The following is a 25,044-nucleotide window of genomic DNA, read 5'->3' on the forward strand; positions in this document are numbered from 1 at the left end:
ATCCATATTCTTGGTGGTGGTTCTGTTCTTCAGTTCCATTTTCTGTGGTTTGAAAATCAGAGCTTGCCAGTCAAGTCCTCTACCTTTTGTCTGCAGGTGGCATGATATTGCCAACATGTCCCACAACAAATCCTTTTTTGCATTAGAGCTGGCAAACAAAGAAGAGACGATCCAGTTCCAAACTGTGAGTAGATTTTTACTCTTATTTTTTCACTAAGGCATTGGTAGATAAAAACACCAATTAAGATTGTGAATTTAACTCAAAGTATAAAAACTACTTCTTATATGTTTAGCAACTTTGAACTCTATGAATGAGTCAAAAGTAACAACACTGTCTCTGGCTAGCTTTCTACGGGAAGGCATTAAAAATCTGACCTTTTATGTTGAGTACATCGACAAGTTCAGTTCAGGTGGTCACAAACATTTTCATCCATTCCAGTAAAATTTATAGCATGTTTTTTTGACTTTTAAGTCAGTGGCATTTAAAGATAAACATGGTCTTAGAGCCTTGCCAGAATGGGCCATGGTGTTCCTTGCAGAATTAATTTTATGTAGCATCTGCCTGTTGCCTTTGTCGAGAAGGCGGCTGTTCATAATCTGCATGAGAGAGAGAGAAGAAGATACTGTAAATTGTGTTAGTGTTATAGCTGATAAAAAGGACTTCAACAAAAAGCTTCTGCTTTCAACTTTCATAAATCTAATAAAATTCTTAGGCTAGAGTGCATGTTCAGGCCCGCAAAGTACAGTTTTAGGGAAAACCTGGTGAGAGTATTGACGTTATATTAAAACTAAATTGGTTAATGCTAATTTAATCTTAAAAATTTCAATGGCTTGTCTGAAAGCAAGTGAAGGGTATGAATATTCAGCCTAATATGCAAATTTTGGTGGTTTTTTGGCAGGAAGATATGGAAACAGCAAAATACGTGTGGAGGATGTGTGTGGCTAGACACAAATTTTACAGACTAAATAAATGCAGCCTGTAAGTAGAATACATTAGCAGAACTCTTGGTGCCCTTGAAGCTTCCATTGGGAAGTGAAATCATTTATAACTTCTGTAATGTCTTTACTGTCCTTCTTAGATGGTAGTAATTAATGACTTGGGGTTTTTTTCTTAATCTTTTTTGAGAAAATACTTACCACCAGTTTCTCAAACATGTTCTGCTTTATAATGGAGGACAACATTGAACACTGAAGTCTTACCAAAAGTAGTAGTGTTTGGCCCCTGCTGCTGGATCTCAGTGCTGTGGCAGGCTTTAGTTGCTTTGGGGGTTGCTATTGCTAGAATGTTTGTGAGCTACTGGAATCACTGGGATTTTGGCCTGGGTTTGGGTGAACTGCTCTGAAAGGACATGCTAGAGGCCTTTAAAAGGGTGGGAAGTGTATGTGAAGCACTCCTGAAATGTGCTGGATTGACAGCTGAGAGGTATGTGGTCCTTTGGATATCCATGGAATCCGTATAGCTCAAGTAGCACCAGTGCAAAGTAAATTTAATACAATTTATCAAATTAAATTTAAATGGGCTGGTTTCCAACTTGTAAATCAAGGGCTGGAATTTGAGCTACTCCACTGGTACAGCTTTCCTTCAGTTAAGTTACTTCAGTCAAAAAAGAGAGAATTAGATCCAGTGAATAGACTGTCAAAAAAGCACGATTCTGAAATGTTCCATTCCTCTTCTTTGTATACGAGAGGATAGCTGTGGAGGGGTTGGTCCAAAATTTGCTGAGGCAAGTGGAGAGATAATGGAATATTTTGTACCACAGATGACTTGCTAGTGTGTTTAATGCTAACTTATTTTAGAAGAGTAAGATTAATTTTGAATAGAGTAGACCTGATACTTCTAAGCTTATAAACCTGTCTGCCTTTTGAGAGGGATAAGAAATGTTGATAGTAGTGGTGCATTTGTGGGACTCGTGCATTGCTATCTGAATAATGTCAGTTCTATAGTCCTGTATTGAATGTCAGTCTCAAGGATTACTTATTTCAACACTTATCACAAAATGGTTTTATTAATAGGTAAATTCTTCAAAAAAACTTTCCTGATTACTCTAAGATTCCCTCTCATCTGCTTCTGCTGCAGAAAATTCTTATGCATGCCTGTATTAAGTTCACTTTTTTCTTTATCTGTACGTACCTTGTTTTTAGAGACTCCCTGGACTCTCCACCTGAGGAGGGCTCTCAGAAATCTTCCCTCATTCTTTCCCTTCCACGCTTTCCAATCCTTTCTCGTCCTTCACTTCCCAAAGGGTGAGCTGAAAAATCATCTTTCTGAAATCTGGCAGTTCCTGCATTTGTATTATTCTTCTGTCTTTTGACCTCTGTCTTGTTGCAAGATGCAGAGTACAGGTGCAATGTAGGGTAGGGAAAAAGGAGTGTAGGGTTTCTGAACCTTACATCCTGGAGGCAATCCAACAAATTATGAAAATTTATTACCATTAGCTTGAGTGTTAGAACATACAAATGCTTATGCAGTATAGTCACGCTTTCCAGTTCTTGTAACATCTGTAACGTTACATTCTGTAAATAATTTTATGTCTGCTCTTGTGGAACAGTTAACTTACAGTATGAGCACATTCCAAGGTTTGAAATAGGTCTTGGTGGTGTTAAGAGTCATTTCTCACCATAAAATTTCTTCTGTAGACAAACCCAACCTGTTACAGTGAATCCTGTTAGAAGGCGGTCTTCATCCAGGATGTCTATGGTAAGGAGAGCAAATAGTGTTATTTTTGCACTTTTATGGATTTCAGTTGGCTTTGAATCAGACCTTGGTTTCCCTCGATTAAATAAAATGAGCAGTGAACAAGATGAGTCTGGTGTGTGAGGAACTGTTTTTGACCTGTAGAAAGAGCTGCTATGTAATATCTGAATAATGGAATTAAAATAATTGCAATGAAAAATATTTTAAGCACTTCTATTTTTAGTTTGATTGCTCTGTCTCTAGGAGACTCCTATAGGAGACTCTTCTAGATGTCAGACCGCAAGATACAGTCTTGGGGTGGTAGTGTGTGGTTTTAGTTTTGTTTCTTTTTTTTAAATTGTTTCTTGTATGACCTCACAGGAGAAACTTACATTGCAGATTTAGAGAAATGGTTTAAGGCTAAGGCTTTGTATGTGTATTACAGATGATATTATACATTATGTATAGAAAATCTTCAAGATTATTTTAAAAATAAATCATGATTTTTTAACTAACAATATGATGCTTGCTTTCTTAGCCCAAACCCCAGCCGTATATGATGCCTCCACCACCTCAGCTGCATTACAATGGTCATTATACTGAACCATATGCATCCTCCCAAGGTAAGTTCATTAAATCCAAGGCCACAGTACACAACTTTAGAAGGTAAAAGGTATAATTGGCATTTATAGCTAGTTTAGCTAGTACTGAATAAATTCATAGGGTGAACATGGAATAGGTTTGTACTACAGCACTCATTGAAGTGCTTGCTGCTACTCTAGGCATATAAGATAATGTGGAATAGAATCATAGCATTGTTTAGGTTGGAAAAGACCTTTTAGATCATCAAGTCTAACCGTTAGCCTAGCAGTGCCAAGTCCACCACTAAACCACGTCCCTAAGCACCACATTTACACATCTCTTAAATATCTCCAGGGATGGTGACTCAACCATTTCCCTGGGCAGCCTGTTCCAATGCCTGACAACCCTTTTGGTGAAGACATTTTTCTTAATATCCAATCTAAACCTCCCCTGGTGCAAATTGAGGCCATTTCCTCTTGTCCTATCGCTTGTTACTTGGGAGAAAAGACCAACACCCACCTCGCTACAACCTCCTTTCAGGCAGTTGTAGAGAGTGATAAGGTCTCCCCCGAGACTCCTTTCTCCAGGCTAAACAACCCCAGTTCCCTCAGCCTCTCCTCCATATCCTCTTCTATGGATATGAGCAAATTAGTTATGATAGCATATACAAGCAACTATGGACTGTGGTGCCTTGTGTGAGTTGAAGCTGACTGTCAGGTTTTTTGGTTCATGTACCAAATTGGCACATTATGGCATTGTGAGATCCTTGTCAGTATTGATCTTAATAGCTGGAAAGAGTAGCTGAGCCCCCAGAGAATTCAAACAAAAAAATAAAAATTAAACCCAGGATGCAGGAACAGAGAATTTTCTCTCAGAGTTTGCTAGACTGCAGGGTGGTGGGGAATTCAAAGGCTAAGGAAGTCTGCGAGTTATGGAATTGATACACAATTGATTGGAAAAAGGAAAGAAAAAAACCCAAGCAAACCCTAATTAGAATTCTCAAGGAATGCACACTCCTAATCTAAGCGGTTTACAGTGGAGTCATGGCTGCTTTCTCTCCTTTGTTTTGATTGCTGACACATTGTGTCTTTAATTAACAAAGTTGCTGCCCTGAAGGGCTTAATCTAATCTTCTGCAAACTTGCCTCAGTTTTGATAGGGACTTTCCAGTCCTACGAGTCAGCTGGATAAAAAAAGTACTCTTAACAACTCACTGGTAAGGGAATAAGCACGTTTTTATCTAGAGTTACACAAGTATTCATGAAGGTACAGGTATATAAATTCAGAGTGTCATGGAATTCTTTCCAATATTGTGTTGCTACTGCACATGTCCTGTTTTTGAACATTTTTTTCACAAACAAAAGAATTTTTGATTGTCAGCAAATTCATTAACATAAGTGTGGCAGTTATTTTGGTGAACCTGAAAAGTTAAATCATGAAAGGCATCTAAAACAATGACTGAATTGTTCTCTTCTGGAGCTTGGCAGATTGTACATCCAATGAAGTAATGGTTAAATTTTTAAATGTATATTGGATAATATACATATATATGTATATTATATATATATCTCAACATTGGATCACTTTCTTTACCCATCAGAGTGGGTAAAGAAATGTGCAAACAAGATATGGTGGTGGTTTAAACTGTCCCCAAAATTTCTGGACAAAAGTTAATTTGATTTTTCTTTTCTTTTTTTAAAGGTCTTGTGTTACTGTATCTACTTACGACCTGTCAGGGGGGAGAAGAGTGAGGGGTTTTTTGTTTGGTTGTTGTGGGGGTGTTCTTGGGTTTGTGGTACTTTTTTTTTTTTTGTTTGTTTGCTTTTTTGCCTTTCTTGCTGTTTAAACTGATCTCATGACATTAGTGCAAACCCTGGTGTAGACATTCTTTCTTTCAATTAGTGTGGTTTAAGATTGATATGGGTTATTGTTTAACTTGGACTGAAACTTAGCAAACCTATCCTAAACAGAAGAAAGCCATTCTTAAACTAAGACAATGCTTTCCACTAGGAATTTGCATCATCTAAATGAACATAATAGGTTACTCTGGAATAGATATCCTAGGTATCAACAACAGCAAAAAATGCTGGGATTGTTTGGGGTTTTTTTTCCTTCTCATTGCAATACACAGCTAAGAATATCTGAGATGTTGAAAATCTCAAACATTGGTTAGCTACTTCTTAATAGAGGATATCTTTGTTTGATGTCTTGGACATAAAGATTGTTCTTAAACTTTACTTTCAGATAACCTCTTTGTGAGCAATCAGAATGGATACTACTGTCACTCTCAGACTAGCTTGGATAGAGCCCCTCATGACTACAGTGGTCGGATCCGCAATGGTAGTGTCTATAGTGCACATAGCACAAACTCCTTGAACAATCCACAGCATTACTTGCAGCCGTCCCCCATGTCCTCTAACCCAAGCATTACTGGAAGTGACGTCCTCAGGACTGATTATGTCCCATCACACAGACATAGTGCACTAATACCACCTTCTTATCGTCCCACGCCAGACTACGAAACTGTGATGAGACAGCTCAACAGGGGAATGGTGCACACAGATAGGCAGAGTCATTCAATGAGAAATCTTAACATCAGCAATTCATATGCTTACAGCAGGCCTGATGCCTTAGTTTACAGTCAACCTGAAATACGAGAACATGCTCACTTCACTTCCCCACAGTCTAACCATTATCCATTTAACCTGAACTACAGTTTTCATAGCCAATCCCCCTATCCCTATCCTCCTGAAAAGCGCCCAGTTGTTGGGGCAGTCAGTGTTCCTGAGCTGACAAATGTGCAGCTCCAGGCTCAGGACTATCCAGCACCAAATATAATGAAGACCCAAGTCTATCGACCACCTCCCCCATACCCGTACCCAAGACCTGCAAATAGTACTCCAGACCTTTCACGACATATCTACATTAGCAGCAGCAATCCAGATCTTATCACAAGGCGAGTGCACCATTCTGTCCAGACATTTCAGGAAGACAGCCTGCCTGTGGCACATTCTCTTCAGGAAGTCAGTGAACCTCTAACATCGGCACGCCATGCTCAGCTGCAGAAAAGGAACAGTATTGAAATAGCAGGCTTGACTCCCAGCTTTGAAGGAATAAGAATTAAAGAGAGGACCATGTCAGCTTCTGCAGCAGATGTGGCTCTTCCAAGAGTTATCTCAGAAGGGTCACAGCCCAACATTCTGATGGAGAGGACAAAGCAAAAAGAAAGTGAGCAAGAAGAAAATGTAAACTGTGATCATAAGAAAACCCTTTCAGATGCCACTATGCTGATTCATAGTAGTGAGGAAGAAGAAGAATTTGAAGAAGAAAGCAAGGCTAATACAAGTCTCTCTCCTCTCCCTGAAGATCAAACCCAGCTGTCATCCGTTACGGGTGGTTATTCTCATGATTCAATACTGAACTACCCTTATAGCTCTGTTGCTTCATCTGCTGGCCCTTTGCATATTCTTGAGCCTAAATTACATATTACAGAGACAGAAAAGAGAATGAAAGATATGAGCCCCATTCATTTACTAGTAGAAAGCCAGGTACAGAGAAGAGGGGAAGGACTGCTTACTCCATCCATGTCGGAATCTGATCTTACAACATCAGGGAGATACAGAGTAAGGAAAGATTCAGTAAAGAAGAGACCTGTGTCCGATTTTTTGTCTGGGAAGAAGAATATTGTGGAAGGCCTTCCCCCGCTAGGTGTAAGTGGATACTATTCCTCATTTTGGGTGGTTCTGTAGTGGGAGTTGTGTGGGGTTTTTGTTTGAGGTTTGGGGTTTTTTTTAATAAACGTGAGATGCTTTTACAACATGTGAATTAAAAGCTACCTTAAGCTTGACCTTTATTTTTCTGTTTTTCACTGATTAACTTTGCTTAGCTAGCTTTCATCCCCTTCTCTGCCATGTCTGAGTTCTGTTTGTGTAGTCCTGTCACACAAATCCAGCTGTGCAGTCTCCATCCGATACACCTAACCTGGCTAGCAACTGTAGAATGAGCTAACTTAAAGTCACTTCTAGATCCCAAATTCTGCCCTACCTATCGTTATCTGGAACAGAAGCAACTCTTTCCATTCCACTACCAGCTTTCTAATCTTCTTCTCACTGAAAAATTGGATGTAGCTGAATGTTTCCTTTTTTGATTTCCTTTCTTCTTGTGACCTAAGAGGGGGACCTGATGCATTAGGCAATAAATTCTTTCATTGCGTTCTCTTCCTTCCTCCATCCCTTCCCTTTTTCATATCCTTTCCCTTTTGCCTTCTCTTCAAGCTGTTTTTACCTCACTAAAGGTACTTCTTACATGTAGAAGTACCATGTCTCTTTCCCCTACTCCAATCTTATGAAGCCATAAATAGTGTATAACGGCCAGTTTCACCTTCCCTGTAATTCCCACCTCTTAGAAGTCAAGGTCTGTGTGAGTCTGTACAACTTCACAGGCAGTCTTTAGCATTCATTTTGTTTTAAACTTCTGTTCAGCTTTATTGTATCCTGTGGTATATTTCAGATACTAATGGAGAAAGACCATTTTTATTATTATTTTGCCTTGATTGTTGTTAACTTCGCCTGCCCGAGTTTGTATCAAATAGTTTTCTGCACAAATTGGACTGCAGTGAAACTACCATGTAACTTCTACTGCTGTAGTAACTCTTAGAGCTGATGCTGCAAAAGCTAACCTATGCAAAAGCTATGTATTTAAATAGTTACTGCTCTCACAATTTTTTGTCGGTCAGACTTGCTATACATGGAGCTGAAGACAATGAAATGAACCTTCATCAGCTTCAATTCATTTTATAATTATGTATGCTTTTCTCCATCTCCTTCGTCCTGTTTGTTATGTGGGTATAGGGAAAAGGTGATACCCTTCTTCTGTTTACATTTAGATAGTCACTTATCTTCTTGGAGAACAAAATACTATGTTTTCAGACACTGATGTGTCTACCAAAATCATAGCCTGCCTTTTCCTTCTGATAGCTATGTAAATGTTCAAGTCAACCTTTGAAATGAAATTCATATTAAAACTTTTTCACTGGAAGTGTTCAGTAAAATACTTTCTAGTTCAGTAACATTTAAGAGTGCCATTGCATAATAGAATATTACGTTTCCATGTTCAATATTGATGTGAATATCCTGGTAACAAAGCTAGCCCCTGCCAATGTTTGCACATTTTGCTTTTCAATGAACTCTTACTGTTGTGTTTGTGTTCACTTTTAAATGTGGTCTTATCCTCTTAGCTTTGTCTTCCTATTCCTTACTACCATTTAGCTTTTTAAAGCATTGATTATCATTCAAGCAGCACATACACTCACATTTTCATTGTTTTTTTTAACAACCCAACTTAGCAACTGCAGGAATGATGTTTTCTCTTACACTTTTTAAAAGAATCATTTGAATTTATTCATTCATAACCCCCCCCCTTTGGTATTTTTCTCCAATAATGAATGGTAATTTCAATCATTTAGATTCATGGCCTACTTCAGGGCTCGGATCTGTCTGCAGTTCTGTGTTCATGGTTTGTATGTGCAGTTTGTTGCCAACTTAGTCAAACATTTAACTATATCCAAATACCTTAAAGCTGTATGCTCATTGTTATGCCTGCTTGTAGGGAAGAAAAGTCCCTGCAAACTGAATAGTCTAGTAAGGAATCATTTTTATGTATTTTAGGGGTTGGAAAGTGATTTCAATTCTGTCCAAGAATGACAAATATTGTTCCCCAGGAAGCTCACAACTGAGGGTGTGAGGTGACAACTCTGGATAATTAACATTCTTATGCAGTTTCATTAACCTGTCTGGAATGAAGACAGACTTGTGTTGTATCCTTGGAGGAATGTGGTCCCACCACCCGAATCTCTTGCTACAGTGCTTATCAAAAAAAAAAAAAAAAAGTCAGAGCTGTTTGTAGAAGGGGTCAAAGAAGTATCCTTTGCTTAATTGAACTCATCTGGTTTCTGCTTTGTAACTTCATCAGGTATTTAAGAATATTTACAAGTTTTAGCTTTTCTTTTGTAGGGTATGAAAAAGAATAAAAATGATGCAAAAAAAATAGGGCCTCTAAAGCTAGCTGCCCTAAATGGACTAGCTTTGACTAGAATGCCTCTGCCAGATGAGAGGAAGGAAGAATCAACAAGAGCAACAAATGATGAACGGGTATGTTGAAGTTTTTTAATGCTTGATTTCTCTTTTACACTACTGATTTTTCAAAATGAAATGCATATGAATGGTGCTTTGTGTTGACTTTAAAATGCTTCCAGTTCAAAGCAACTCAAATACTGAGAATAGAAACAAAATAAAGAATGAGACTTCTGATTGATAAGTCATTGCTAGAAGTATTGGGTGTAACTCAGATTTTTCTTTAGATTTAAGATGACAGTGATTGAAATTATAGTTACCTTTTGAACATACAGGAAACAAATTAACTAGTACCTACTGATACATTTTTGTGCCAAGTCTTTCTGTGTTCTCTCTTAATTTGGGGATTTTCTGGACTGAAAACATATGAAAGTTAAAATTCTGAGTGTGAGATTGAACTTGGTTGTAATTATTAGTAATGAATACAATTTTTACAATAAATTTTGTAGTTAAATTGCATCCCCAGGGTACAGTGTGTGCAGATGATATTTATGTTTGCCTTCGGTGGATGCCTGAAAATGTAGATGGAACTTTTGTGTTCTGCAGAAATTTTAAACTCAGTAAAAGATCTCAGGTCACTGAGAGAACATCAGGTTCTAGAATTTGAGGATTATTCTTTGAGAAATATGACTCCATCTGCTTGTGTTAGGGTAAACGATGTCAGTAAATGTACTTCAGTCTGTGTCGTAAATCATTATAGGTGCAGGAAAGTGAAACACAGTCAATATCCAGCCTGTGAAGGGCTATGTAGAACAGTGCTGTCATCACACATCTGACTAGGGAGCAACTAGATACACCAAGATCTATGGTTATTATTGTACATTCTGCAACCAGTGATCTCTTTAGAATCCAGTTCTGAGCATGGTTGGGCATCCTCAGCTGCAGACCCCCTCTAGCTCAGTTCCTTGACAGTCACTGGGCAGGGTTTAGGACCTGAAGGAACAGTCCTGCTCTCACCAGCTGCAGTTTTAAGGAACAGGCCAAGAAAATTAATTTCAAGTCACACAGTAGAAATTTGGTGTTGGAGTTTGAAGGCTTGGAGTGAGATCCATAGGAGGGAGATTTGCCTGTCATTTAAATGTTTGAAGTTCTTTTTGAACTATATATATTAAAATATATATATACACACACACATACTCCTTAAAGATGCTAAGGGACAAAAATTAACATTGTGTTATTGAGATACATTTTGTACCTGTGTTGGTTATTTCCTCTTACTTACAGCTATCATCTTTTCCTGGAATGACCTTTATTGAAATCAGACGTATTATTACTCAGTTAGCTCTGCCCAAAGTGTTGAGGTAAAAGAAGAATCCATAAAGTCAACTTATGAAAAAGACATGTCACTACACTTCCTCTTCAGGCGGTCATGTAGAGGCAGAACAGATACCATGAAATGGGAGTAATTCCTAAAACAGTTGAGAAAAGGCAGTGCAGAGCAGACATGTTGACGTGAAAGGAATTCCAGACTGCAGATATTTTGGAAGATGATTTTAAAGTTAATTCAGTGCCTGTTTCATTGCTCAGGTTCATGCAATTATCAGTTTAAATGAGCGAATTTAGCCTAAAGATAATAAAGGAGTTTGTACAGTTGATGTATGGATGTGCAGATTGTGTATGATTGAGGTTTTATGCCTTCCTTTGCAACGTTTGACATTATGGTTATTTGATACAAGACAATTCTTCTGACCTGATACCGTGGAGCATTTGCTGTGAGAGGTTGGGGACTTGTGACATAGATGAAATTTTCTGGCTGAAATCTTACATATTATTCCTCTAATTATTGTTGGCAAAGAGATGCTGGAATTCCAGAAGTGTCTTATGATTTAGAAAGAACTTGGTTTTGAAAGAATAAACCGGTGTGGGGAGTGGAAGCAGTTTATTAAATAAAACAGATCGAGTTATACTACTAGAAAAAATCCTGGGTTACACATCAGCTGCAGCAAAATGTTCTAGGAAGGCTTTGCTGCTGTATGCAAAGTTTAGTATCTTCAGCCTGAGAAAATGTAAAATATTTGTAGTGAATTATTAGCTCATTGACTGAGGCAAGTGCTTTTTACTTTTTTGGAGTTCTTCTCCATCCAAATGACAAAGTTGACTTAATTTTTATTTTTTTTTTATTGCAAGGTTAAAGAAGATCTTTTCAGATTATGTAATATAACATGCTGTATTGAGCAGGAAGATTAATGAGTATTTCTTATTCAAAGGTATTTGAGGCAGTTTGCAGTACAGCATAGCTATCTGGTTTGGCCAAATATTTCTTTGCCCAACTGCGTTGTCTTTATAGAAACTATGATGTAATTTTTCTCTCACTAGTGGTATTCAGACCTAATGAAGTATAACAGGCTTCTTGGTTTTCACTTGAGCAAAACTCCTGCTGGTTAGGGTTGCTCTAATTTATTCTGGTATGTTTGTGAAAACATTAATGGCTGGAAAAGCATTGAAAAAGTATGTAAAGGAAGGAAAGAGGAAAATGCATACATTTTGTCCTTCATGAATTCTCTGTTAAAATACACTTGCCTTAGAACGTGACTGCATATTCTCATCTGTGTTCTCTTTTTCAGTGTAAAGTTCTAGAACAACGGTTAGAGCAGGGGATGGTGTTTACTGAATATGAGCACATTCAGAAAAGAAGACTTATAGATGGTGAGTGCTCAATAGCTCGGCTTCCTGAAAATGCTGAAAGAAACAGATTCCAGGATGTCCTTCCTTATGATGATACCAGAGTAGAGCTAGTCCCAACCAAAGAAAATAACACAGGTTACATCAATGCATCTCATATCAAGGTGAGAGAAATACTGTTGGAGAAATATTTTCTAGTTAATGTGGTAACTAAAAATGGCTTTGGCTATGAATTCTGGTTTGGTCAGATGAGTGAGAATCCCTCTATCTCTCTCTCTCTTTCCCTTCTTCTGCAGAGTTTTCTTTGGGGAAAGGAGGAACCTGTTTTTCCTCATTATCTAGAATAATCAAGAGTTAATTATTGGAGAGGTCTTCTGCATTTCGCTTCTGTACTGATCTACTGTCTGCTTTCTCTCTCTGCCCTGTGTCTCTGTGGATTGGTGCTAACAGAAGGCATGTCCATGCTTCGCAGAATTAAGGCGGCAAATAGCTTTATAACAAACCAGGATCCTTTGCAATGGTTATGATATTTTTGAACTGCAGTGACAATCCTTATCATTTCTTCCTCTTCTATACTTTCAGGCAAGATCCACAACAGGCAGTAAACTAGCTCCCAGCTTAACCTTTTTTTGATGGTTAGATGAACAGATGGAGCCGGGGGAAATACGCTCTTTTATAATCTTAAGTTGTCCCCTTTCCCCAGCCTTAGTGCTTTAAACTCTGTTTAAAAAAGTGAAGAAGTTGCCGGGTGACTTCAAGAACCTTCAAGGCAGTTTGTTAATTTTCAATGCATTTACTTACTTGAAGTGCATGGCTTCAAGGCTTCATGCTTTCCCTGAAAAGAGTTGAGATCGTCAAAGCAGCAGTTGTAGTTGTGTTGGTGTCTTTTTTTTTAATAAATCTGTACACTGGCGTGGTACCATAGTTTCCATACTTTAGCTCATCCACAAATGTTGAGTAACTCTTCTGACCCTTCTCAAAAAGGGTAATATTTTTTGAGGAAACATCAGCTAATTCTTACTTTGTAGTGCATATAATAGCATTTACAGCACCAGGGTATGGAAGCTTCTCTAAACCCAAATTGGCTAGAATACCTTAAACTCACAAAAGAGAAATACAGTTTCATTTACTCACTTCTACGTTATGCTTATGATGTAATTTATTTAGCTATGCCTATACAGTTTTAAACATTGTGTCTCTTCTGCATCTAATGTGACAGAATGCATCTAAAAAAGGGGAGGCAGATGTAGCTCACAGTGGGCTTCTACTTCTGCAGTGTTCCTGTCTTCTTTTCAGTTTGTGCATCTTCAAATGACTGACTTAAGAATTGGGGAGAGGGACTTTTCAGTCATTACTAATCTAATCTCTGTCTTTTTACAGATCTCTGTTGGTGGCATAGAGTGGGATTACATTGCTACACAGGGCCCTTTGCAGAATACATGTCAGGATTTCTGGCAGATGATCTGGGAGCAAGGGATTGCCATCATAGCTATGGTGACGGCAGAGGAAGTGAGTATAAAATGAGTCAGGTTTCTCCCAGAAATTATGCAATGATTTTGTTATGATCTCTTAGAGGAAGGGGATCTTTGCTCCAACAAGAAGACCAATTAAAGATAAATTTCTAGTGACCCCTTTGCCATTCTGTCTTGCTTTCCTTGGCAGAAAGATTTGCAAATCCTTTCCGCTGGAAAGTTGGTTTACTTAGTGAGAAACCTTTACACTGTAGTAGAACTTAATAGAGGAGAGAGATGGTCGTGACAGGAGCATTAGTTGTATGAGTGTTCTTATCTTTCTTGTTAAGCAAGTGTTTTACTTTTAAGGAAAGTGGGCGAGAAAAAAGCTTCAGATACTGGCCACGTCTTGGTTCAAGACACAACACGGTAACATATGGAAGATTTAAGATTACCACACGGTTCCGTACTGACTCAGGCTGCTATGCAACTACGGGTTTGAAGATTAAACATCTTCTGACAGGGCAGGAGAGAACAGTTTGGCATCTGCAGTATACTGATTGGCCAGAGCATGGCTGTCCAGAGGATTTAAAGGGATTTCTCTGTAAGTTGTATTTAATAGCCTTGTTTTGGGGTTGTTTTTTTGTTTGTTTTTTAATACCTCCAAAAATGGCTGCTGTACATGAATTAGCTTTTCATAAGTATGCCAAGCATTCTGCTGTAAAAGGTTTCTTCACACAAGCAAGAGATACTGAACTATATTTTTGGCAGGAATATACCTGCCAGTTTGTTAAAGTGACTGTTTATGTCTAAAGCCAAATACATAATTTACGAAAAGTTCATATAGATTAAAACATAACTGTATCACATACTACACATTTGAGTATGTTTCAGCAGTAGCAAGATGGCCACGAGTTGCCTTTGGTGGGGAACAGGGGAACAAGGCAAGGAAAGCCTTACAAAAGTTGGATGATCTTTATAGACCTGTGCTGCTTGAGTTGGGATATGACTGATTTATACAGTGTGTCATTTTTCTGTGGGATGTAATTTGTTAAATTACTAGTTTTCTGGTGGTCATGCAGCATAATAGCATGGCTTATGGGGCTTCATCTCCTAAATGTATTATTCTTATCTTGTTGAACCTAATAGCATACTTGGAAGAGATACAGTCAGTGCGACGCCATACGAACAGCACCGCAGATCCTAAAAACTGTAATCCTCCTGTACTGGTACATTGCAGTGCAGGTGTAGGACGAACAGGAGTGGTCATACTGTCAGAGATCATGATCGCTTGCTTGGAACACAATGAGGTGATCTCTTTTTCTTTCTCATGTTTTAAATAATGATAGGTAGTGGAAGAGTAAATAACCTAACATAAAATACTTCATGGCTGTTCATCTGAGCTTTTCCAAGATGTCGTCTTTGGAAGAGCCCTTACAACTATGGTTGAAAGACCTCTTGGCAGTTCAACACAAGTTAATAATCTCCTGGAGTTGCCCGCTTATACACTGTGTACTGGGATGCTCATTTGGATTCTTGACTCCATAAGATATTGAGTCACTGAGTGGAATGAGGTATGCCCTAGGCTACTGAGCATATTTCAGGATGTTGCCCTGACTTTACCACTTCATGCCTTAGTTTTAATGGACAATATTCAAGAACATGCTTTGTAGCCAGTCAATGGGCTTGTTATTATATACTTTGTTCCGAAGTGTAGTGTACTTCAGTATCAGTCTCAGCAGAGGACAAAGCAGTAGTTTGATAGAGGAAGACCTGGTCCTGTCAGCTTTTAGCCAGAAGTGAATAGCTGTAAAGTGCTTATTAATAATATAATATGCCAGCTGAGACTCAACAAACTGGTTGTTTCATTGTGCCTCCCTGTGCTAATACTGTGACAGACTTTTGTAGCCATTAGATTTGTGAAGACCCATATCCCATGAGATAGGCAAGTTTAACATTATGCATATTTCACAGATGAGGAGGTAGTCATGATCAGTGGTGTAGTGCAATCCGTACTGCAGGAGTGGGCAATGAATTGTCAGAGCTGAAATTAGAGCAGCTGATTCCACCCTTAGATCACTGGTGCTGCTCTGAACCTCCTGCTGAGAAAGTGCAAGCCAGTCTCCTTGCTCACCAGTCACTTGTAATGGTTTGTTCTCTTCCTCCAGATGCTGGACATCCCACGAGTGCTGGACATGTTGAGGCAGCAGAGAATGATGATGGTGCAGACTCTTTCGCAGTATACTTTCGTCTATGGAGCTCTCATTCAGTTTCTCAAAAGTTCCAGACTTATATAATCCCTGACACTTCCTAAGAGACACTGCAGGAGTTTACAGAAAGAAAATTACAGTTGTCCAGGCAGACCTGCTCTCACTGGTGTTTTCTTCGTGTGATGAATCAACACAATTACCTTTTAGGGCTGGTATGTGACTGTTAAATGTGAGGCAGTGTAACAGTCTGGGCAAAGCAGGATCTTCGCTGCACTAAATTCTTCCCATGTTCAGCTGCAGTTATATTAGGGAATGATTTTACTTGTACCAGTCTGTAGTACTTATGTATGTTCTTTAGAGTGGTGTTACTCTGGGCAAAATAAGTGTCTTGGGGAATGGAAGTATATGGCACAATTTTACTAACATTATGTTTTAAAACATAATTGTTAACTGTGCGAAAGCTAAAATCTGTAGATGCACATGGGGTGAGAAACCTGCTCTTGGGGAATGTTGAGGTCTTACGCAGTTTCATTCTGCTTTCAATTTTATATTAGAACAATACATCTATATTTTTTAAAATGAACTTCTGGTTTCCTCTAGTTTACTCAGCAAAATTAGCAGCTCTTAGATATGTTAAGCTGTTGCTTTAAGGACAGTTATTTTTATATTCAGCATTTTTTAATTTAAAAACCCCAAAACACTACAATCCAAAACTTTTTAAACAGCATAATATTTCCAGAGGAAAAGTCTGGCAATGTTTGAACTAAGTTTTCAAAAATCATGCGGAAAGTACTAGGGGAGGCTATTGGTAGTTAGTTGTAGTGCCGTGTAATACGACTGACAAGTGAAAGATGATTTGCATGGATGCAAACATGCATCCATTTGAGTGGATGCATGTTTACCTGCAACAAGCAGGGGAAAAATATTCTAATTATCTACAAGGTTACTGGAAACAGATGAATGAGAGAAAGTACGTATTCAGTATTATTCATATATTTAGAGGACAGTTTGATTTTACTGGCTGAAATCAAAGTGGATGCAAATGTTTTAAGCACTTTTTTTTTCTCTGTTATTTATGTAGTTAAACATAGAAACTATAATCATGCATTGTTTCATATGGTAATATACCATTACTAACCTGTTATTTTAGGAAGAGCCTTTTAAGTTGATGAAGTGAGAGATCCAAAATTGGAGTAAGAAGGTGCATAGTGGTGAAGTGGGAATGGTAGTATAAAACATAATGGAGGAGGTGTGGCAGCTATGATTGCTGGTTTACACAGTGCAAAGATGACCATTAAAAATGCTTGTGTTCGCAGTCAAGAAAGCCTTTAAAGCACTGGAACTTTCTGTAGAATCTTTCAGATTATTTTGTCAGTACTAGAACAGATTTTTGCTAACGCTGCGCAGCGTTGCAATGGAGAATATCCACAGAAGCCATTTGAGGACACCTGCAAAATGTAAGAGCTCTTAGAGGTAACACTGGAGATGTGGGTATTTTAGTAGCTATGTGGGTGAGTCAATGGCTGTGGCATGGATCTGAAGATAAGTTATACCTTTGGTAGTTTCCATTTTGTCCCATGGGTCTGATCTAATGATGGTATCCCTAAATAATCCTCTGTCTGTGGTTTTCAAATGGGGACAGTGTGGTTTTACCTGCCTTTTCAAGTATTTTGAGATGCTGAGTTGAAAATCCTAGTTCAAAAGTGAACTGTTAGTTTGTAGATAGCTGGTTTAATTTCAAAAAAACCCTGTGATAGACCAGTCCGCAGGGATGTTTAAGTGTCCATTTCCCTTGATACCTGATTAGCAAAACGAAATGAGACTGAAAGTCATTTTTATCACTGGTGAACTTATGTTACTTTTTGGAGCTGTAACAAGGGTTTGGAAACTATTAGGAATAATTAAAAACCCTTCAAAACAATAACTGTCTCCCAAAACATTAATTAATAGTAATAAATAGGTTACCTCATTTTCCTCTGTAATAAGCTACTTCCACAAAGAAAAACACACGATCCAAATGACACTGTGCTGATATGTCATTCTGTACAAAATGTATCACTTTAAAGTACACGGTATTAATCCAGTGCATTTGGTCTGCTTTCAGGCAGTCTGAAATATTCTACTTTCAGTAAAAGTCAGATTGAATATTTCAGATGGGTGGAAAAAAAATGTTCTTTTTGTAACTATAAAATGCCTAGGAAGTATTAGCTGCTGAATGTAAAACAGGAAGTCCAGAGGAAACCAATTACTGAAGACTGATTCCTTATATATAATCTTGCAAACAAACCAATTTGATGTATCTGTGTTAACAGAAGTATTGAAAGAAACAGACATACTCAGCTATTCATATCCTGCTGTGTTTTAAAACCATTGCTGCTTTTTGCCACAGTTCACTTCTGTCTTCAGAACTAGTTTTGAATGGGGAGGTACGTTCTAAAATGTAGCTTGTACCATTTCCGTTTCTAACTTCGGGCTGTGATCTTCACAACCTGATACCTGCAGTTTTTAATGAAATTTTATACAACCACAACTTCAAGCAACAATTTCTAGCTGTTCAAACAGTTACTGGGACAGAACATCAGCTGTGAGGTGTTAAAAGGAGCAGTTACAAGCAGCAATTTAATCCAAAATTTATGGAATTATCTGAGGTGGGTGAGGAAAATGTGTGTCTTTTGGCTTGCTTTTCTGTTTTGCTGAAAGAAGTTGTGTTCACTTTTAGAGGCGTTTGCTCTCTAATCTGGTAGTCACTCACAGTCTTGATTTATTTTTTTTTAAGCTTAACACTGCTACCTCCTCCACTTCAGCTTTCAGTTCTGTCCATCAGCAGTCAGCATTAATAGACTTGACTTTATGTGAGTTTTCCTACTGAAGATAGCAGGATTGCTTTTGTATGTAAGCATATGGCTCTAAGTGAGCATTGAAAATGAGCAGTTTCTCTTCTAAAGATACCAAATGAAAATAAACATCACAACCTTCTGTAACAAAACTATTTTTAAAAACATTGTTTAGATTTTCAGTGGACTTTTAAAAGAAAATTCAGTTTTTAGCACTTTGTTTGGAGCCTTGAAAAGGGATGCTTTTTTACATGTAGTTGTGCTTCATGAAGTGTTGGACATTACAAGAACATCCACTGTCCAAATCCAGTTGGAGGTGGATTTATTTGTCAAAAGCTTGAAATTCCACTGTAAGCCTGTCTATTTTGCCAAATGTGCTTCTGTTCTTATGGGGATGAAACCAGATTATTATGCAAGATTTGAGCTGACTTTTTTTAGCAAGAGAGGTGATATGAAGACACTCTTGAAGTAAATGGCAAAGATGATGCTGATTTCTAGGGATGTCAGAGCTCTCAGGGATAAATAAAGGTGCTATATACTGTCAAGAGACAGATTTGACTGTCTTTTTGTGGGTTAGGCGGAAAATGGTTTTTAGGATCAAATTCTATGAAGAGTAAGGAGAAGAACCCCCAAATTGTAGTATGGGCTTCTGCACGTTTGATTTCTTTCTTGGTTGCTCTGATGACAGATTTTTTGGCCAATGAATCTTTGTAGTCTTGGGCTAGAAGCTCTTCTCTAGAGAACATAAATCAGAGTCCTGTTTGTTGCAAAGATGTCACTGACTCTGCAGGCTTAGCTGTAGGCTGCAAATCACCCCATGCCCTATTCTGTCAGGGAGAAGCTCCCTGATATACAGGGGAGTTTTGCATAGCTTTTGCACAGCCATTCTCTCCTTTTTCTGCTGTTCCCCATGAAGAGCGGGAAGAGTTTCATGCCTTAGTATTGCTCTCATGATACCTTTTACATAAGTGAATGGTAAAAACTACAAGTGCAGGGTGCTATGGTTTATATCTAGAAATAAGTTTAATTCAAAGCAGGTGAGCAAGGCAAGGTGCTATAATTTTTGTGGAGGAACAGCTGCAGTATGTTATCATCAACATTTAGGGAAAAAAAGGTAAAATAAAGTAATAACAGAAGTAAAAGAAATGTGTATTAAATGGAAAAAAAATTCTTGGCATTTTGAGAAATGTATTTTTGGCTCTTCCTGTAATCCTGGGTATCTTTTTTTGAAGTGGATGACATTTGGAGCAATTTTCTCCAAAAATAGCTTCTTAAATTTACTAAGTAGGACTACCTGAGGCTGCTGCTACATTTTTCTTGTTGGAACAGCTGTTAAAGTTGAGTGGCTTATAGATTCCAATGGCCTCTGGACCAAACTTGGGAACTGCAAGGTCGTTTATCATACAAGCTAGCTGTGTAATGAAACCTCAGTTTTAATATCAGTAACCATTACAAAAACCCTGGACTTAAAAATACTGAACTCATTACTGTATTTTAATAGTTCAAATTATTAATTTAAAAGAAACAACACTTCAATTGCTAAGAACTCTGTGCTTTAGGGTTTGGGGTTTTTTCAATACTGCAGAGTCATGCAATGCCAGAGTTCAGTCCTGCAAGATGCAAAATTCCTGCAGTTCTTCCTGATATTGTAGGAATTGAAATGGGCTTATTGCCAATGAAAGCTTGAGCCCTTAAAGCATGAACACTCACATATCTGCTTTAAATTTAAATATAGCTTACAAGAATTAACCAAAAGAATGCAGCAGGAATGTGCATACATGAAGCTACAGCATTCAAAGAAAAAGTAGCTGAGATAGTTCAGAAGAAACTATTTTGTGAAAGTAGAAAATGTTGGAAGGAGAGAGTGAGGATTTGAGGAAAGGCTGAAGGCATTTGGAGGAGGATTTGGAACGTTTTGTATCCACGGTAGAGCTGCTAGAAGGGTTTGATTCATACGGTGTGTTTTTTTACCATGGCATGGTAGGGTAAGTGAATGTGTAGTCATTGGTGTTATTTTTACTGGCTTTTTATAATGCTATTTTTTTTAAACTCCAAATATTTTTTTCAGAGGCTCTGTTACTTTTACATATCTTCCTTTCCAAATGTATTTAATGCAATCTGTCAGCTCAGTTTCTGTTTACTTATTAAAGGTCAGATTTTTTCAAACCATGGTCTCTGGTTTTACACATGCAAAATGCAGGAGGAATAGGCATACATGCAATTTTGCAGTGATAATTTCTAATGGATGCAGGTTAGATGATTTGAAAGTCTAAATACTTTATGAGTGCAGCCAGGTGTTTACAGTAGGTGTGAATTGCATCAGGTTAAAGCTGGGCTGAAAATCAGGCCCATGAAATGTGGAATTTAACATTGTGCTTAGAAGTTACGTTGTAGTGCAGCATTTGCAATACAGTGACATTAAAATAATATAATACTGTGCTAAGGTAAGGGAGAAAAATATTAAACTTTTAACAGCTGTTGCAAACATGTCTGTAAAAAAAAAAAAAAAAAATTAAAAATTTCTTAGTAAGATCCTGCTGGGGACCAGCTAACTTGGTGCATTCTGTTGGCATCACATATGTTACTTTAAGGTCTACAGGGGCTGAAAAGAAAAGCATTTGTCAACTTCAGTGAGCATTTAAAAAAAACCCAAACAGTTGCTAAATGGCCTTTGGTTCTATTCTTTGCTATTTTCTACATGATGCTGCGTTCAGTGTTGAAGAATAACCTCCAGTGTATTTGTTCTTTAGAAGCCTATTCTTAGCTCTAATTAGGGAACGAAGATAGAAATCAAATGCAAAGAATCTCATGAATAGAGTTTACAGTAGATCCAGCCTGGGGCAAGTTAGAGAGCAAGTCTGTAGATACCGTAGCGTTATTTTGGTTCAGATATGCAGCAATCAAAACTACCAAATTATTAATTTTATGAGCACAGTTTCAGAGGGTGCCTAACTTTTATAAAGGGAATTTAAATGCTGTTTTTCCATTTGGAAATACCTAGGTAAAATTAGGAAACTTAAAATACTTTAAAGACCTTGCAAATGCCCTTAATTTTTTTGTACGGTAGGAAGCTTGATGGGGAAAAACCATGTGAAATCCTCCAGTGTATCACCTTGCTAGTCCTGGATGATTCTGACAGACAAGGTGTATATGCTTTTTACAAAGATACTTTCTTAAATTGCTTTGAAATACCCAACATATCTGTCCTCTTTATGACTGACCTGGGGGACACTTGGATGGAAATTTTAGAAGCTTGACCTGGCAAATCAGTAAGTATGTACACTCCTGCACATTGCTGAAATCTCTTCCATTTGGTTAAAGCAAATGGGCGTTTGAAGTCCTTTCAGCAGTTTTGTAGGATTGAGTCCTTAATGTCAGAGGAATGCAGGATCTGGCTCCATTTTTTTCCATTTTTATTTGAGCCAGTATGCAAGGATTTAAATGGGACTTTGTTTAAACAGTGGCAAACATGAAGTATTATTTTCTAGTACTAAGCTAGTGGTTACCATGTCTATTTTTGCTGTCTTGCCACCAATACTGTAAAAATGTATAATCAAAACAGCTTTAATTCTTGTAAAACTGAAATTGGTTTGTAAAACAATGTACAAATTGTGTTTCATAGACAGAAAAACTTGTATTACTGAATGTAATATATGTGAAATGAATATATTATAGTCTATTTTTGCCATGGAAATAAATATTTGAAGCAACTATGAGTTTTTATTGTTCCATTATTAAAAGAAAAATCAGATAACTTAATTTTCATGTGCAGTCCTAGGTTGGGATTTCACCTTCTGTTCGCAAAGGTGCTATCCCTCTTCTGAAGCCCTGCAAGGACTGTCTTGCATCTCAGTGCAAATATAAAACTTGTACTGTCAAATACTAATAGCTGTCATCTTTGTTACACGAAAATCATGCGTCTGCTGCCCTGCCGTTATTGTTTATAATGTTTTGCATTTTCTAAAGCTCTTTTTAGTGTTGAACATTCAATTTCCCTGTAACGTTTAAGTGGAGGAGGGATAAAAAGGTTTTGAAAGTTGAAAAACCCTTTCCAAAGGCATGTGAAAGAGGAAACAGCTGATTGTACACTTCTATTGTTGGAGCTGCTACCAGTAACTAACACTGAAGTTTTTCTTCACTTTATAATTTGCATTTAGTCAAAAAGGGAGGTGGTGCAAAAGGCTTGCTGTAAAACACCTGGTGCAGCACAAGACCTCATAATTTCAAGATAAATGAAATGCATGCTGGACATCGCAATTTCACGCTGGACAGTTGCATTTCCCTTGTCTTTGCTAAACACGTAGTGCGCTGCCTACTTGACTATGTCTGAAATGACCAGGCTTTTAACTAAAATTTGTCTTCTAGGTGTGCTCAATTCGATGGCAGTAATCAACTTAAGGTAAGACAGTACCATACCAGCTATCTATATACTTGTCTGACCAATTCCCAGATCCTGGGAACATCCTGTGCGATGTACAGTGTGGGCAAAGTTCTCTTGTTTGACATAGATCCAAAATTGGAAGAGGCAAACGTGACTACGTGGGGTCCTAAGGACATGGTGAAAACAGCCAGCAGTTCTGATCAGACTTACCATTTATACTGGTTTTAGACCTGAGGCACAGCCAGCCAGCAGCTTTCTTGGGGAAGGGCTCCAGGACTTGGTAAAAGAGAAACTCAGGGGAGCTGATGAGAGAGGTTCCTAGCCTGGTGCCTTGAGCAGGGGAACTGAAGTAGCTCTCATTCAGCTGTTAGGTCTGTTTAAAACTGGAATGGCTGTGGATAGATGAAGGTTATATGAAACTCAGCAATGCTAGGTACCTAGCTGGAAGTTTTATGTGTGACAGTTGCTCTGCTTAGGATCTGATGGGTTTTTTTTTTTTTTACACCCATTCCTTTTCCCTGAGGGGTCAATGACAGCATATAAATGTATGTTCTCTCTCCACTATTTTTATGAGCATCCCTCGCGAGGCTGGACTCTGCATGAAGACAGAAGCTGCCCAGTGCCACAGAAACGTTGCCAGTTATCTCCTGCAGCCTGAGAATTGTGGATGATCACAATTTGTGAGTGTGATGGGAATGTCACTTAGCAGGTACTGACAGGAGAATGATGTTGCAGGAGAGTTGGAGTTGAGTGAGGACTGGGTGATGGGTAAATGCTCATCAGCTCTGAACTAAGCAAGTTATTTCCTATCGCTGTATATCCCATTGGCTCAGTCTGGCTCTTGGGCAAGTTGAACCTTCTGCCATCAGCACTTGTGGTTGAGTGATGGCAGTTCTGTGGCTCCAGTGGAACGTGATGCTTAGGGAAATGGTGATTCTGATACTTAAAAGCTAAGGTTCTGTTGTTGCTACAGTTGCTTTAAACTAGCCTGATTAATTCAAAGAAAAAAAAAGCGTAAGTAGGATGTGGGTGAGCCTGGGACTATTTTACTACAAAACTTCTTTATGTTTCAGCAGTGCACAGGGTTGAAGACATGTTGTAACATTTGACTTCATGGCATTCTTTGGGAGTTTTTCTGAAGCGAGGACTTCAGGGCACATGCATGTTCTTGGGCTTTTGGCTTGCAAAATGGCACAACATAGATGTGGCCGCTAGAAGGGGTAGAGCTTAGTAAAATTCTGTCCCGTTTCTGATCAATTACATTTCCCAAACTGATCTGCATGACAGTCTTTCAGATGGACACCTGAGTTTAAACCAAACATCTGCCATCCCCAACATACCAAACCACTATTATTTGCTGCCCTGCTTATTCTGTGGGTTTAAAATATCTGCTGTAATAAACAGAACAACCGGAAAAGACTTGGAGGGCTTGCAGATGAGGTTCATATTATTATTATTATTATTAGCCATTTCTAAAATGACAATCATGTGCCTTACATAAATTTAGAAGGACACCAAATCCTTCCATGAACAGACCCCAAATTATCATACCCAGAGGCGAATGAAGAATTTTCACTGGTGTTAAGTACCTGTGAAGAAAGCCCCTGTCAAGCCTGGCTAATACTGATAATCAGCGATTTGAAGGAACTGCATACTTTGTGTGTGCACGTGTGTATCTGATTTCTTCTGTCTGCATGCTGTGCTATTCACAACTGATTGAAGCTGAAAATGTCTTTGCATTGATAAAATCCTTAGCAAAAGGCTTCAGGAAACTAGAAAATAGTTTGGTTTTAGTTTGATAATGTGGAAGATACTATTTTAGCAGATTTATCAGGGCTTATTGAGTTTCCTGCACTATAGCAGTATAGAAATAAATTCATTTGTTCGAAAGTGACTGTCTCTCAGCCTCCAGAAATAGCAAGTCCTCACTCTGTATTTCAAGATTTTGAGTTGTCTCCTGAAGACCAGGAGCTGTAGGTCTCCATCACTTTAAATTCCATCAGTCACCAAATGTGTACTTCTCTCCCTGAATTAGGAGAATCACTTTAATTTAAAACTATAAATCTTAGGGAATTTTACTGCCTCGATTTTCCTGTTTAAGCCATCCTTTCACTGACATGCTACAAGTATGACATTATTTTTATTTCCTTATTCTTGTGG

At 38.2% G+C, this 25,044-nt stretch overlaps 1 protein-coding gene across 1 annotated transcript in view; it reads left to right on the top strand.

The window, feature by feature from the left end:
• Positions 1 to 15,756, top strand: part of PTPN21 (protein tyrosine phosphatase non-receptor type 21) — a gene marked incomplete at both ends in the record, with an annotated part of 35,122 nt that extends 19,366 nt beyond the window's left edge. The window contains 11 exons of the mRNA XM_082000649.1: positions 97 to 184; positions 900 to 979; positions 2,638 to 2,698; positions 3,213 to 3,297; positions 5,500 to 6,965; positions 9,267 to 9,404; positions 11,951 to 12,172; positions 13,389 to 13,517; positions 13,829 to 14,063; positions 14,609 to 14,769; positions 15,628 to 15,756. Coding sequence (XP_081856775.1) covers positions 97 to 184; positions 900 to 979; positions 2,638 to 2,698; positions 3,213 to 3,297; positions 5,500 to 6,965; positions 9,267 to 9,404; positions 11,951 to 12,172; positions 13,389 to 13,517; positions 13,829 to 14,063; positions 14,609 to 14,769; positions 15,628 to 15,756 — 2,794 coding nt within the window. The remainder of the gene's footprint in view (positions 1 to 96; positions 185 to 899; positions 980 to 2,637; positions 2,699 to 3,212; positions 3,298 to 5,499; positions 6,966 to 9,266; positions 9,405 to 11,950; positions 12,173 to 13,388; positions 13,518 to 13,828; positions 14,064 to 14,608; positions 14,770 to 15,627) is intronic.
• Between the last annotated feature and the right edge of the window lie 9,288 nt (positions 15,757 to 25,044).

Source organism: Phaethon aethereus (assembly GCF_964289735.1).
Source record: "Phaethon aethereus genome assembly, chromosome: 5".
Taxonomy (NCBI): domain Eukaryota; kingdom Metazoa; phylum Chordata; class Aves; order Phaethontiformes; family Phaethontidae; genus Phaethon; species Phaethon aethereus.